General features: G+C 34.5%; 1 protein-coding gene across 3 annotated transcripts in view; it reads right to left on the bottom strand.

Moving 5' to 3' along the window:
* Window positions 1–354: 354 nt before the first annotated feature.
* LOC131429679 (zinc finger protein chinmo) overlaps window positions 355–16858 on the bottom strand; it is a 200650-nt gene continuing 184146 nt past the window's right edge. For all 3 annotated transcript variants that reach the window (XM_058593968.1, XM_058593969.1, XM_058593970.1), the window contains one exon: window positions 355–16822. In XM_058593968.1, coding sequence (XP_058449951.1) covers window positions 16602–16822 — 221 coding nt within the window. In that variant the 3' untranslated portion in view covers window positions 355–16601. The remainder of the gene's footprint in view (window positions 16823–16858) is intronic.

Raw genomic sequence — 16858 nt, 5'->3', positions numbered from 1 at the left:
AAACAATGTACAACAAAGGGCATCTACAGCAACCAGCAACGAAATCAACAACAATATCACCGATGCGGCAATGGATGACGAGACGAACCACGAACGAAGTGCATCTCTATCCTCGCAGGAGGAAAATGGAAGCTCCTCTCCCCCTAGAAAAAGGGTGACAACGAGATCCAATACAAAAAAAAATCTTTTATTTAAAAACTCAGCTAAATCGGCCACGTAAAGCTTGTACGCAAATAGGCCTGAATAAAATATCTTTTAAATAAAAAAACAAATAGTTCTGGAACCACTGTTCCTCAGATGCAGGATTTCGAATTTCTACAGTTCAAGGAACGAAAGCAAAAATATTAGCAACAAATTAATTTTTATTTTTATAATATTCTTATATAAATTATCATATCCACTTTTTGTTCATTTATTATTTGCATCCACTTTTCACTTACTTATACGGAATCAGTGTTTGTCAGTGATTTGTTTTTTTTTTTCATTTTTCTTTGTGTGTTGCCAAGAGACTTTTGTAAATTAGGATTTGCTTCAATCCTTCTTGCATTCGTATATTACTTGCGTTTCCTTTTCTGGTACGATCATCTGTGTGAAATATATTTTGCCGTGAAAATATGTAGACTTAAAATACATGCTTTGGATGTAGTTGATTTTTTTTTTTTCATAAAAGCATTTAGTGATGCCGTGTCTCAATATAATAAATATATGAATTCGTAATTTTGATCGAATAATCAAACGATGCCATGTGAAAGTGTGAATAGTTTTTTTTTTGCTCGTCTTCGTTTTAGGTTTTGTTCGTGAGTATACCGAAATTGCATGAACTGAATACATTCCCTCTACACAAATTACGATGATCGATCGTGTGACTTTTCTCATCAGTAAGCTGCTTGTATTTAATCTTTATTTTCGTTTAGTTTCCATTCTTGCTATTACTATTTAATTACATTGTATTTTAAAATCACAGATATCATAAATATTATTCCACAATAATAATCAATGTCTAATAGTTCAATTTAAAATTAAAATTAATGTTTCAAAAATATAGATTTATGCTGGAAATTATTGACGAACTCAACGTAAATCTTTCTTGCGCTGACAGCGCCATCAAACCAAAAAAGAAGAAACTACTTTCTTGCGTGCGAGTAGATTTTTTCACAAAAGGTGACTGTGTCTCGACTAACGAGTTTCCATGTTTCCCATGCTTTTTGTCGTAGCAGCACAGCAGTCAACCGTTTGTGAACATGTTTTTTATCTACATAAAAAAAATTATAATTATACAATGCCAACGATGATCGGGGAAATCCATTCTGAAAACATTGATCAGGACGCTTGCGGTGTTCCACCTCAGAGCAACAATCGCCGTGTCGTTCGTGTTGTAAGGCCCGAAGAATTCTCCAATATGAAATATATTGTTTTATTACTCGTATACAGAGGGATTTTGAGTATACTTTTAAAATGTATTGCGGTTGTGCCGGATGGAACAAGCAAACGGAAGTGTCCCGTGTCGAACAGTGGATTGCCGGCGATCATGACCATGACCATGGTTTGAAAACTGAAAGTACCAATCTAATCTAGGGTTCTATTCGAAAATCTTCTCGCCGTTGTTGGTTTCAACGCGGATCTCTACGATGACGTTTATTTCCAAAAACTATGCATCGGTTTTGCTGACGAAATTCAAACTCAAGAATGCTACCGAAGTTGGATACTTAAATGCTGACGAATGATTTGTGTTCATTTGGAATTCATGGTGAATGTGTGTTGGTTTGTGAGTGAGTGTATGTGTGTGTATCAGTAGTTGCCGAAAAGTTTCAACTGAATACGTGATCTTCCTACAAATATTAATGTTCTAAATCTTAAATTTACGTATGTTTTTCCAGCTTTCTCATTTGTGACTGTTACCGTTTCGTGCCTCAAACCTAACCCTCACTGTGGATCATTCTTTTATGGTTTTTTTTTGTTCATCCAAATCGGTAGGAAGCCACCGCTCTCACGTAATAATATTAGTGATGTTCCGTCCGCCCCATGTTCTTGTAACACTTCGTTCATGTACTTTGCTTATGATTTCTATTCTGCGTTTGTTATAATTTTAATGCTTGATTTAATTTGAACCCTGAAATTTTGTACTTCCGAAAAGTGTGTTGTTTATTAGTGTAAATTTTGCTCACTTTTTTTCTTACTTGTTTTGTTACTTTCAAGAGAATTTTGTACTTTATTCTTCGATTATGAATCAAAACTGCGTGAAGTTGTATGCATATGCACGTGACTGTAATTTAACTCGACCGACAAAAATAGCATTACATGAGTTGGTTTAGATTTTTACTGTTTGACCGTGTGGAGTGTGTTTATCGTTTTGCTGAATGTATAAACACAATGGCGGTGTAGGGTCATGTTGAAACAATCATCTGAACTGTACGGAGAAAGTCTTACCTAAATGTAATTTTTTCACATATTTTCGTTTTCATCATCTTGTATGTCAAACTACATCGAAACATCTAAGGGTTAATTTTACTCTCAATTTTTTTTCCTTCCTCTGAATTTGTTTTCTTTTGTTTTGGATTACTCAGATACACACATCTTCATTATGATAGTTACTAATAATAGTTTCATCCTTTAAACATATGATTCTTCATGTGGTATACCATTTTTTTATATCTTGAACTGGTAGTATGCTTTTTTCTGATCGTATCTCTTGAATGTTTTTATTCTTCTTTTGGGGAATTTTCACGCAATCTACTTGCAAACTGGTATGGTGCCCATCTTCTACGAAGGAGTTTTTTTTTGTTACTTTAAACGCTAAAATCTAATTTCGATATAAATATAAATTAAAATACTAGTCCAAAATTGCGTTTTTCTTTTTTTGTCATTACAATATGGTTCTGAACTTCGTCATACTTTATGTGTTTTTTTTTTTATTTTCTTAGTGATTACGTCTAAAAGTAGTTTTTAGTAAGAACATTGCCAAAGTCTTACTTTAGTAATGATTAATTTTTAGAGTTAATTTTAGTTATCATGTAGAGATCGTATTGCTGACATTTTTTCCGTGTTTTTTATTTTTGTTTTGTTTATAGAACAGCTCAAGCGTTTCTACGCCGCAGATAATTATACATAAAGGATGTATATTCTGCATCTAACACATTGATCCTCACGCGTGCAGCTACACCGGTTGAGAAATTCTCGATTCGATTTCGAACTATCATCAAATCAACAATTCTACCGCTGGTTTGCCTTTGCACTCGCCCTCTATATGCGTCTATATATGTACATTATAACATTGACTTGTTGAGGTGTGTAAGCTACTTTACCTTACAACTGTGGCTCACAGTAATAAGAACTAACTCGTGTCCTGGTGTACTGAATATTTACATTAATAGCTGCTTGAATCCAGTTTGATGTTATGAGTGTAAATGAAATGAAATGATTCTGAAGTCGGTTTAGAAGTGGTCATGGTTTTCTTAACTATTAAATGGACGGCTAACACTTTTGTCTGTTCGAGATCAGTAGAGTACAGTCTGTTCGGTCCATCACTTTCATTCATTCCGACAGTCACGCTTTGACTAGGATGAAAAAAAAAACTTTCATATCAAATAATTATACTAAATCAAAGAATAGACCGAACAAATAAAAACAAACAATATGCTATTCCTCACTAGCTGTTGCTCATACATAAATTTGTAGGAACATATTTCGAGTCTTTGATGTAAATGTCCTGAATTTGTACTCTCTCACTTCTGAATGTTCCAGAGCTCGATCAAAATCGATTCAAGGATCATGCTCTGGATGATGAGTAAAGTACTAGTCATTCCATCCGCAAGCACCGAACATTCCTTTTGTAAAGTTCATATTGACAGATATTTTACTGGCCGTTACAACACCGTCCAAAACTAAACACGCCACGAAGCCAATGTAAAAAGATTTGAAACGATTTTTTAAGACTTCTTACAGGATTCCATTTTCCCATTCGTTAGAATACTTGCGCTCAAATTTTCCTTCACAAAATTGAAATATTAGGTTATTCAAAAAAGAATCTATATTTTACATTGTTTAGTTGATGACTGTTGTGATCGATATTTCGTGAAGTATCGTTAAAATAATTCCAGATTTATGCACGTTGTCAAGGTGACATTTCGCATTAGAAAAAATCTTTTGATATTTTTGGTTCAGTACATTCAGTAGTGAGTTACAGGGTGTTGAAAATGGAAATCAACAAAGAGAAGATTCGATACATTTAACAATTTTTGTTTGACAAGGTCGAAAATGCAATCCAGACGTCTGAAACTGTAAATGGTCTTTGTCTGGTCGGTTTATGTCGAAGATGCATCTCGCATAGAAGGGCCAAGAGATAATTGAACCGGTATGTTAGTAGTCGTCAATAACTTGTCCATTCGAAACTAGCGAATGACCAGAAATGTCTAAAATTTGTCAAGCCTATAGTGATTCTTCAGAACTTCCAGCAGCTTGGTTGGGAAGTTTCGATTCATCCCACGGACAAAAGGATACGGCCACCATCGAAGTACCCACGCCATCCCAAGTAACATTTTTAATATTAATAAATACTTGTAGCTATCTTCAATGCTACATAATAAATCTTGCATTAAAATTTTAAAGTCCACCAAAGCCTACTGAAAACCTCTATAAGAGCATGTTCCTGCCAAGTGGACCATTCTTCATAAGGTTTATAAAGCAAAGTGAAGAATCAGCATAAAGCTGCGTTAAAACTTCAAATTCAAGAAAATTTTGAAACCAGCTTTACGATCAACATTAAATTTATTTGGATGGAATGAATTCCACTATGAATAAACTGTCGTTTTGATAATATTTTTCTTGACTATATATGTCATGTCTGCTTTGAATGCAATCAGTAAGAATTCATTGGATTTTATTTACAAGTTTGAGGCTTTAACCGAACGTAAAAACTTCATGCGCTTTTATTTTTATCGTGAATGTATGGATAAAAATAAGAATTATAACTAATCGCCTTGAAATAAATACGGTTTTTGCAAAAGTCTCCATGATTTATGAAAATTATTTTCTGTGATTCATCGTCTTTTTTGTATAACACTATTTCGTGGCGGTAAAACTTGTTCATACGTTCTTAAAATGAATTATAAAAGTCCATCATACTTCCTCGTTTTGCATTTCGAAGTTTATTTGATGTCAATAAAGGCTACGGCAAAGAAAATCATAATGGCGGCCATGAAATTTTCTTTAATGCAAATTACACTTAATCTAAGAAGCGATGAATCAAATAGCCAACAACAAGAATGTCATAAATGTACTTTAGAACCCACAAATTTGCTCTGAGTGGAACTGTCATTAAATGAACACGCTCACACACAAAACTAGATTTATGAAAGAATTTAACTGACAATAATGTTTCAAAGAAAAATTTTTAAAGCAATATTAAGAGCGTTTGCATGGTTTTATTCTAGTACAAATTGATTTATTTTTAGTCCAGTTGTTAGTCTAGGTAAAAGGTTTTATAGAAGCTTTAAAAACTATGATATTACTTGTCAAAAGCGACACTTATTATAGATGTTTTAAAACAAGTAGTGATTGAACAAGCAATTACAAAACTCCTATAAATTATAATCAAAACCATAAGGCATTCGAATTGTTACTTGGGATCTGAACAATCCCTATGTAAGATCCAACTCATCAACCACTGGAGACTGGATCCCTCCGAGTTGCGATGATCACCATATTTTTTGCTCCATGCTATCGGAAATATGATGAGCAATTTAAAATACAATTTTCAGTATGAAATAACCACAAATAACTCAAAATTATATCACATCAAGAGATCCCTTTTTGGCCAATTAGTTTCTCGTTAAAACATTCATTTTTCGTAAACGGCCAACGTTCCGAAGGTTGTACCTTCATCTTCAGGGCAACTATGAATTTATGCATTAGTTAGTCACAGAAATTTTTACAAAATACAATGGGTACATTTTGTAAAACCACAACGACTACAAATATTTTTCGTCAAGTATGGTATAACATTTGAAATGGTTGGTTGAAAAACGGCTTCACTGAAATCACAAAACAAACTAAAAAATTTGTTTAGTCATTTTAATTTGAATTATTTATTTTGCCAAAAAACTTTCATAAGCAATTCTCACGCACATCGACTTCGATTGAGCATTGAAATATTGAAAGCAGCGAGTTTTCAAATTACGCGTTATCAACTGGGTAGATATAAAACACGTTTCATTGATTCTAGCCTGCGCGGATGACTTTTAATATCAGTAAATTGATTAGTTCAGATTTTTTTAATATTTTCTTCCATTGAAATTAAAATCTAATGCATGCCTTGTGTACTTCTTCAAGCGAACAATTTTTTACTTTCTTTTGCCCTGCCCTATTAATTTGTATTAAAATTAATGTGTCGTGAATTCGTCGTACTTAAGTATAGGTGCACCGTTGCAATGCTGGAAGTAAAGAAATGAAACCTTGCATAATTCACACAATGTATCAACTTATTAGAACGATTTTTTAGCTATTCAGAAGTGTGAAGAAACATGTTAGTTTTATTCGTATTAGCGTCATCCAGTTATGTCTCCAACATTATCAATCAACTCTTTTGCTGACAACTTCAGAAAATACTGACAATTACGAAATTTGGGATTACCGAGATTCTCATTAATTGTACGTTTTGCCGAGACAATTTTCGGTTAATTTTTCAAAAGTGCGTATGAGCAAATTTCTCTTTGTTTACTTTCTCTTCTATTAATTACCAAACGGTTTCCACGTTTATCACTCAACTCTATGCATTAAATGATACCCTAAACTTTCGACTTTCAAACAGAATAGTGATGTCAAAGAAAATCTTTTTAATCACACCACAATAATCGAAAGAGAGAGTGACTAAAGAGAAACTGTCACTTGCTTATACGCCCTAATGAAAAATCAACCGAGAATTACCGAGCACACGACAGTGCCAATCTCGACATTCTTTGCCGAGATTCAGCAATAAAATTTAAGTGTGTAGTCTTAGTAACTGTTGAGAAATGCCCTCGACATCTTGAAATAAAGAACTTCTTTTTCCTCAACCTGATGTAATTAGTAATGAGTATTGAAGGGGCTTCACTAGGAGATTGATAGTACCTATATTCTATCTAAAAGCCGTGAAGAATCCGACGGAAAAAATAATTGAGAATAGATCCACTGGGTTCCTGCTTTCATGTCATAAAAGGTGACAACTGCAAGAGTTTGTCTTTTCCTACTTTCGATCACCAGATCAGATCGGTACTTGCAGGAAAGAATATTTCTGATATATGTATTTAAAAACAATGCTTTCGAGTTTAGGAAACGGAAATTATGCATCTCATCGTGTTTTGAAACTATATTCAACGATACATGAGTTCTCAGTTTTCAATCCAAGACACAAACCACCATAGCTTTCCACTACTGGCGCTAGTGTAATCATCCAACCAAACACTGAAAATCCTTTTAGCAGCTGTGAACATGGAACGAAAAGGCAAAATCAACAATGAATAAAACCTAGGGAAATCAAAACGAACGAACTCGAATTCAATAAAATAAAACAACAAAACCAATCATATTTGATTATTTGACTCTCTGTTTTATATTTCTTTCATTGACGTTATAAAATCATGTATTAATTGTTTCGCATACACTTTGTGGAACCAAATGATACATCAACAATTCAGCTGGACGTGTTTATCCGCCACTTGGGAAAGATCATCGGATCAGAGGATCGAACAATGGCCTAGCTTCCAATGCTTTGATTTTTCATTCAGTTGTACACATTTACAAAAAAAACTTAAGCCATCTAATTATAAACTTAAAAACAAAAAAGGTAAACTTACAAAAACTTAATAAAATATAATGTTAAAAATAACTTATGAAAAAAGTTTTCGTTTTTTTTTGTTTGTTATCCATGCAGGAAAACAGCCAGAAACTACAGCCGTTTCTCCGCTTTTTCATAGTCGTTCACTTACAAACCTAGCGTGCTTCCTATGAACACACACAATTGATAATATTTAGCTTTTCTCATAGTTCCTTCTTACTTCAAATATACTATTTGTTGGTTTTTATCATTTTTTTTCTTCTCTCGATATAGTTGTAGTTTAGACTCCATGATATTTTTTCACAAAAGTTTGCTCATCAGAGTGTTACCTAACCTAAAAAATGTAGTACGGATTGTGAACTCTTGACGGCGGGGCATTTTTAAACCTACGAAAGTTTACTTTTATACAGGAAATATGCTTTCTGCTGTTCTGTCAAAGCAACCGAAATTATAAAGCAAATTATGGTAACATCTGGTTCGTGCTTTGCTGACCCACTTTCGAGGGTCTGTCATTTTCTCCAGCCAAAGCTGTCATGAAGAAAAATGTTCTAAACTCTAACTTGTCACATCTAATAAACCAAAAAGAAAAATCCCAAAACCCAGAAAATCTAGTAAATCACTTAACGGTAAAATTTAGTAGGTAAGGAGGCCAAAACGTTTGTTGTTTGAAACAAAATGTTGCTGCACTAATTCACCCGTCTCTGCTGGGGGTTTGTTTGAATATAATTCTTCACGACCACAATCACTCCGCTATTCATGCATTCCGTGTCCTGTAGGGTTTATTTTGCGTACCTGTTCCTAGTACAAAGGATTCTGGTTGCTGTTTTCTTTTAATTGTGTTGTTCGCAAATTTCCCATAGTTCAGAAGAGAGCGTCGTGTAACTTTTTTTTCTTTCAATAATTTTCGTTTGCTGTGGGATAATTTCCTGGTCGAGGGTAAATGAAATGAAGTCAAGTAAATACTAAATATAATCGACGAACGCACATTCAAGGATGAGCATGCTCCGAAGAAAAGTAACATACAAATTTTCCGTTTTAAACTATTCCAACTATCAATTAAACGGTGGGATTGATACTATTTCTAGACCTTTTTTTTGTTAGTTCCATCAAACTTCTTCTCAACGCCTGAAATGTTAGTATAAGTAATACGCGGTACACATGCGATGAAATGTATGAAACAACACAATTAAATGCTAAGGGGGGCATGTAGGATATTCGTGTTGAGGTCCAACGGGAAGTCCAAAGTTCGTTAGTCCAAGTCATTCAGAATAGTTGCTGTTAATTTATTGTTTCTGTGTGTATATTGTTAATTGTAGCTTGTATAGGTGTGTGTGTGTGTTTTGTTGTGTTTACTTATGTACAAATAAATAATGAAACTGCATTTATATTGGTTTTACTATTCCGTGAATGTAAAAACTAAAAGGGCTAGCTTAGTAGCTCAGATCTGTAACTATTTCAAAATATTTAATAACTCGTTGCTCATCCGAGTCTGTCTCATAGAATTAACAATAAATACTCGTTATTTTAACTATTATTATAGAAATCATCACTATTTACTGTTTGCGTCATCATTTCCGAACTATTGCTGGGGGCAATAGTAAGTATTTCTCTTTTGTGTATTTTTTGTTGACAGTTGTCAAACTGACAAAGTAGACACAAATCGACCTTACTTCTGCGAGTATGATTTATGTATGTGAGTTCTTGATGTCTGGCGTTGCACTTGTTTACTAAAAAACATAATCCGTTCACGTGTCTATTGAGGATAACAAACAACCGGTTTAAAGAATATATGGAAGCTGCATGTGTAGATTTGATTTGCTTTTGTTTAACTATTGTACAGAAAATGAACTATTGTCAGTACTGTATAAGGGTACTGTTAACTGTTTCTTGTATATGATTCTATCTGTTTGTAATTAGAAATATTGTAAATATTTATCAGTTTTCGCCTTTGTAGATTCTGTTTTCCATTCTGTGAAGAAAAATGCAGTTTTCACATTCAATAAATAATTCGTCTATTTTCCATCTAAACTATTTCTCATCGGTCAACTGTACTCTTCTTTGTTTCGTTACTGTAACTATTGCAAATCATGCCACACCCTTCATCGATAGAACGATCGGGAGTGGATTGGTCTGATCGATCGGTAAGGTAAAAGAACAAATTAAAAACAAGGAATACTGAGCTTAACTATAATGTTCAACTGTTATTTTCACTATGTATCATCCATTTAAACTATTTAAGTTCATTAAGGCTGGTTGAAAGGACTCTGCCGTGCTGTTCGGAAAGATTGTAAGGCGGAGCGAATTCGTTACAACGGTTCTGGTTTCATACTAGGGTTGTCATTTTACTGTGGTAAGCAGTTAAACTCATTCTGATACCCACAGGATGGATTTTGACAGTTCAAGTCAGTTATTGAATTGCGTTTTACAACTCTGGTACTGATTAAGCAATAATTAAAAGACCGGCACTGCAATGACACATATTCACTCTTATTCATACTGAAAGATTCAAAATTGAATGACAATTGCAAGTAAATCTTGTCTGTTTTTGACGGTCAATAGTATTTTAACGGAATTGACAACCCAGTAACTCACGGTTGACAGCTAATTGCATGCACTGAAAACAGATTTTTGGTGCCATTGGTTGGATTACTTTCAGTTACAACCTAGTTTAAGTAAAAGCTATTGTTTGTATATATTTAAAATGAGGTAACAGTTATCTGCAGTCTTGGTAGTTGATGATAAATCTTTGACAATCGGTACATTGATTGGTATCAATGTGTAAACAGCATTCGGCTATATCTATTGATTGCACCAACAGCTGTCGAACCATCCAGCGGTCGTCATATCAGTATCCATTCCACGTCACAACTGTAGCTTTCCCGGTACAGGCAGAGTCTTTCGTTTTATGGGTGCTGGGGGGGATGTTTGAGGTGTTCACCTCAGGTATCTTTCAAACAAAATTAGACTAGCTTATTGCATATTAGTTACTAGGGCTCGCCAACTAGGAGCTCGATTCCGATATCCCGTTCGACTGCCACCATTAATATTATGAGTTAGCCGGATCAGGACTGCTGCCAAGCGTTCCGAGATGTTCACCTTCAAGTGACAATATTGGCACAAAATGCATTTGCAAAGCCTCTGTGGGTGCACTTTGGCGGTTCCATTCGTTTGGTAGCCTCAATGTTATAGCTTCTGTTGGGAGGAAAACTGTTTATTGATTAGGAAAAATTGCCTCTTGAAGAGCCTCGTATAACTGGTAACGCTTGTTGGCAGTCCCGTAGTGGTTTTTTCATTTGCAGTATTTGCAGCAGAAGTCTGTCTGACTACGATGGTTTAAGAATATTCTGTAGCGTAAAATCCTTGTCTAAAATCAGTATTCCGAAAATCGATTGCCGCAAAAAATGGTTATTCCATATCTAACTCAGCGTTGGAATTTTGTCTTGTAATAAATTTGGGTGTAGTTTTCTTTTGTCAATTTCGACTATATCAACTGCATTTTTAGTCTGAAAAAGCTAAATCGGCCTTTTACGTATTTTTGTTTGTTAAGTATATCCTTCCTCGCTTATGTCTTAATTTTAGTTTACTACCTCACTATATTTTAAGATTGATTTTTTTGTAGTATTTTCTTTTTTTCTCTCCCTATTTCTCTCTCTCTCTCTCTGGGCTTCTCTACGTTTACACATTGTCTAGTGAAAAACCAGCCTGCACAATTCAACTTAATCCATTGGACACGAAAAAAAAATTGAATCATTGGAAAAACTAAACTTAAAAATTACTGTTATCGTAATTAACTTTGTTACAGATGTATCTCTAAAAGGGTTACCCTTTCTTTTAAAGTATTTTTGTTTGCATCTTGTTTGCAAATTTTTACTCTTAATGTTTAACGCTTAGTTGTTTTTTTTATTGTACCTGAGTGTGTTGCACGTGTGACTAGTTGAGTTTTTTTTTCTTTTACATGTCTAAACTTTACACTTCTATGCAAATAGATTTTCACTTTGCACTCTAACGCAAGTTTTACAAGTAACAGTAGCGAAACCGAAAAACAAAATTATAATTAACCAAGACAAATTGGAGAAAAAAACAACCACCATCTCCGTTCTTCTTCCTCGAAAAACGGCCTCAAGTGTGAATAACTTCAGCTTTCGACACCTCCGAAATTGAACTTCTAGTGCCGGAAGTGCGAAAGCTCGTTTTGCAGCTGAAAAATTGTAATTTAAAAAACTCTCTTGAAAACATACTTGCTTCTGTCGGTTTCTTATGCCTGCCTGTTTAGTGGGGTATGTTGTATGCCGAAAAAAAAACAATATACCAAGACCGAAAAGTTGCCGAAACACGTTTGAGAACACTAGTTACTATAGCTAGTAAATTTTGACAATTATTTAGTGCAATGTAAATTGGTGACACTGCCCACACTGCTGTCGCTGGTCGTTTCTATCGTACTTCTTCGCTATATCATAAATCAATCTGATAATTTTGACTTTACCGAGGTTTCAAGATTCCCTCTAATTTCGTATTAATTTTTTTTTAGCCCAACAAAAAACAGCAACGAAAACTTCTTTTACAATTTAAAATTTTGCTTAAAATTTGAATTAATTTTGAGAACTTTTTGCCTAAACATTTCTAACTAAGCTTAACTATGATGCCGAAACAATTGTTGCCAAAAAAGAGTGTTTTTCTTCTTTTCTCCAGAGTCCGAACGAAAATAAACTCAAACTCGTCCAGTTCCTTGTTTTTCATTGGGTTGGTTCCAAACATTTGACCTTTACCTATTTCAATTTGTATGCTCAGAATTTAGCCTAAACTTTTGTTTACATGTATTTCATATTTATTTCATTCTCCAGCACTTTATTTACATTTCTGCTCGAACTATATGTCACCACTTTACATTTTCTTTTTTGAATTTTAAGAAAGATTTAGTAATAGTTATGTTTTTGTTATCTCAATGTTATATTAATAGTTCCATCCAGTAATTTTAAACTCTAAAGGGTTATGGTTACCTTAAATTTTCATCATCGAAAAGTTTTACACTCTAGACATTAGATTTCATGTTACGATTATGCTTAATTTTGCTTCCACTATATCCATTCCATCGCTTCTTTTTCAAATTTAATTTTATTAAATTTCAATTTTTCAAGCTATTTTATAGCTTCTATTTGCTTTGTCTTCACTGTGTAATTTGCAGCTTATTCTTGCTCTTCTCCATTGCGTTTCTTGCGTTACATTCCGTTCTACCGTCTGGTTATGACCGTTAATATGTGTTGTTTGCTTTCGCGTTCTTTTGCTTTATCGCAGAAACTATCCCTATTTACACAAGACTTTGCGGGTGGTTATCCCTTTCACGATTGTTAAGCCTTTCCCTCGCGAAAATCGAACATCCAGTTCGATTCGTCACTGCACTCTTCGACCTGTTGTCCTTAATAATTAAATTTTTAAAGTGCTCGCACTTGATTTTCTCGCTTCATTTTTTGTTTTACTTACGATTCTATTACTCACGTTATTTCTTTTTTATCTTCCTCGACCTGAAATTCCTTCTCTCTGTGATTGATTTTTAGATACGACCGAAATAGTGATTTCTTCACTTTGCCCAAAAGTTGTTGTTATCATCTCGCTCTGCTGATTTATTTTTTTTTTTCTTTTTGAATCCGAAACATTTCTCACTCTTTGCTCTTGAACCGATAAATTTGGATGGTTTTCATCTATGAATTTGCTGGTTTGCGCAAACACGTTAAACTTTAAATTATTATGTCCTGCATTCGAAGTATCGTTCCGCACAAAACTTTCCGACCGATTGAAAATCGAAATTTGTATTCTGAATTTAACTTAATCTTTCGTTTAAAATGCAGTGTCTTTGATGTTTTTCCTCGTTCAATATACTGGTGGAAAAAAAACGAAGGCTCTATTGCAGTAGAAGTGTTTTAAATGCTTTCTCACTATGTTTTGTTTGCTTGCTATATATGGAGGTAGTTGATTTCAGTAATCATCAATCTTTTATGGTTTGCTCGTTTGATTATGACTTGTGGGTCAACCTAAACTATAAGGAAGAAGTTGTATTCCCCTGTTACTTATTAAAATACAGAAAAACGCGAAAAAGAGGTATTCGGTGACCATTTACTGGCAGTATTCAAAATAAACAGCAGCATCACGGAAACAGACCAAAAGCCTTGACTGTCGAAATTTCCGTTCTCAACTGACAAAGATCCTGGTATATTCTGAACAAAATTAAAACTTTTCTTCCTTGTAGTTGTAGGATTTGTATCTATTCCTGCTATTACTGGATCCTTTTGGATCACTCGTTATGTAATGTTGAGTCTATTTCAATAAGGGTACACTTTTTTACCTTTAAATATCACTATTATTGTTTCATTTCACCTATTTGTTTCTGTTTAACTATGAACAACTCATATTTATCCCGTCCTTCAACTGCATTGAAACTTTAAAAAAATTGAGCTAGATGGAAGCTTCGCCAGAAGTAAACAATGCTCGCAAACACGGGTTTTCTTCGCATGGAAAAAAGAACAAATAAATATGGCTTAAATAAATTAAATAGCTTTTGATTAATCTGTACTGTAAAATCCTACAACGATGCCAGAGGCCGAGTTTAACACCGAGCATCGGGCATAATATTGCATTCTGATATCGTATAGCTGTGTTAACTTCCTACTACTTACATGATTTATCAACGTAAAAAAAACGTAAAGAAATGTGTTATTTAGCATCTTTGTAGCGCAAATAAAAATCTTGCTGTCTCGCTATAGGTAACTTCGGTTGACGTGTTCTAACAGAAAAACTTTCTAACGGAAAAATGTGTAACTTTAAAAGCAATCTTCAGGCAGATTCCTCTTCAATTCAATTGCTTGTGTTTTTAGAACGACTCCTGCTTGTCTTATTTCCCAGAGACCCGGGATCTTCATTCGCTCTTTTCGTTTAATTTTTCTGCTTCAAACTTATACATTAATATGAGCACATTAGTTTTGATTTGATTCTCGGTTATGCTTCGTGCTTCTCAAATAGGCAAACAAAAACTCGTGGAAAAATCAAAATCCTTTCGATTCGTTCTGTTTGGACTCTATCGCCACTGACAACGAACAAAAACTGGTACCGCGCGCACGTTTACCGTTAAACGCCTTCTGAGCAACGCGATCACCATTCAAACAGTTGCTTACAAATTTTGAGATGTATTTTGCGCCTAAATTTGCTTTTTCATTGGGATGATTAAGGCGGCTAGAAGCCAAAACAAAAATAGTTACTTAAACTTGCCAGCATCCGATGGTGATGATGATGATGACGACGACGACGAGTAACGAGGCGTCTACGCATGGATGCTGTCATTTTAGTAGCGAGGCAAAATGAAACATTGCTAGCTGGTACAAAAGGGTGCTTAATGTTGATATTCTATCGATACTATTGTTTCTATCTGTTAAAGAGTTCCTAAACTGAGATCAATCGAATGTAACAAGTAACTTGTTCTATTGATTTTACTATCGTGTGTGCTCTATCAAGCGGTAATAGAGCAACGGTTGTAGTAGTAGTAGTAGTAGTAGTAGTAGTAGTAGTACTAGCTGCAGCAACAATAGTAGGTAAGTAGTAGTAGTAGTAGTAGTACTAGTAGTTTCTATAAGTAGGCACCCAGTTTTATACTATTTTAGCAGTACTTCAAAAAGTGTCAGCTATTAGACAAAACAAACTGTAGAAAATATTGAATCATTTTCTTCTGTTTTCTTTGTCCGGCTGTGCTGTGCTTGGTGTGTATGAGTTTGTGTTTTTATTTTTCAGATCAAGTATTTGCGCTATACTTAGTTGCTGTCCTTCTTCCATCACCACTGAATAATTGAAATGTCTTTTGTCTAGCAAGTAGATCTGTTCAACGTGAGTCCTCTGTTTACTGCAACCGCACTTATGTTACAATATATTTGAATATTTATCCGTATATTTATATTTAAATATTTCTCATTAAACTATGATTTCTTATTATCAGCAGGTACTTTGTATATTCATATTCATAATTTATTTCTCTTCTATTACTTTCATTTACTTGTAACTTGTGTTGTGTGAGAAAACTATCATCCATTGATATAAATCTGTGTAGTTCACTTGCACAAAGAAATTAAACATCAAATATCTTGTATCAGTTACGTTTGTGAATTGTTATACTTCAACTATGATTTATCTTCTTTAAAATATTAAATAATGACACTTGTGGTGATTAAGTTTATCTTTCATTATTAAATTTTGAAAGAATGCTGTGAGCCCTCCAACTAGTTCACAAGAGGAGTGGTCACACAAAAATGAGAAATTCAGTACAGTTGTTTTAAAAAGAGGAACTTTGATGAAAAAGGAGTAATAAACTTCGACGGAAGCTAAGAATAAACGAAAAACTTAAATATTGCAATCATGTTGCATCCGGTAACATTGGTAATCTAAGACTGGATTGAAGTTTACAGTTTCCAGCGTTTGTGTCACTTTCCAATGGCTAGCGTGAAATACATCTCAAAATATGGCGAAGGGGTTGTTTCGACCACCATCCGCTGAATCGCTGTTTCGGTTTTTATTTTCGCAGAGCCAATTTCGTGTGCCCACACGCACTGCACAGTTCATTATGGTGTTGTTTATTTCAGAGTTTGTTTGCGAAATAATTTTCGGATTTCAACTTTCCTTCCCTATCACCTGATTAGCTTTAGTTTGCTCGCGAGTTAGCTTATTTGTTTCTCTATACGGCTGATTTTTTTTCTTCTGCTGGCAATTAATTAATTCGTTTGACGTTCTGTTCTATTTGTCAGCCAGTGGCAACATCTTAGCTGTGTAGCTGGTTCTGCATGTACTGCTCTTGCTGTTTGTGTTCCCGCGCCACGTGCCGCCGAACCGTGTTATTACGGGTGAACGTTCGACTGCAGAAGGGACATGGCACGCGGATACCCTGATGTCGTTGCCGGATGTGTGCTCGTAGATTCGTCTCGTAGCCGTACTGGCGATCACAGAGATGGCACTGAAGCTTCTTGCCTGGCGGAAGGGAACCTGCGATTTTGCAGACAAAGGCAGCTATTAGAATCA

This window comes from Malaya genurostris, chromosome 2 (genome assembly GCF_030247185.1).
Source record: "Malaya genurostris strain Urasoe2022 chromosome 2, Malgen_1.1, whole genome shotgun sequence".
NCBI classification, from domain to species: Eukaryota; Metazoa; Arthropoda; class Insecta; order Diptera; family Culicidae; genus Malaya; species Malaya genurostris.
Note: the sequence above shows the minus strand (reverse complement) of the source record. Positions and strands in the feature narration are given on the sequence as shown.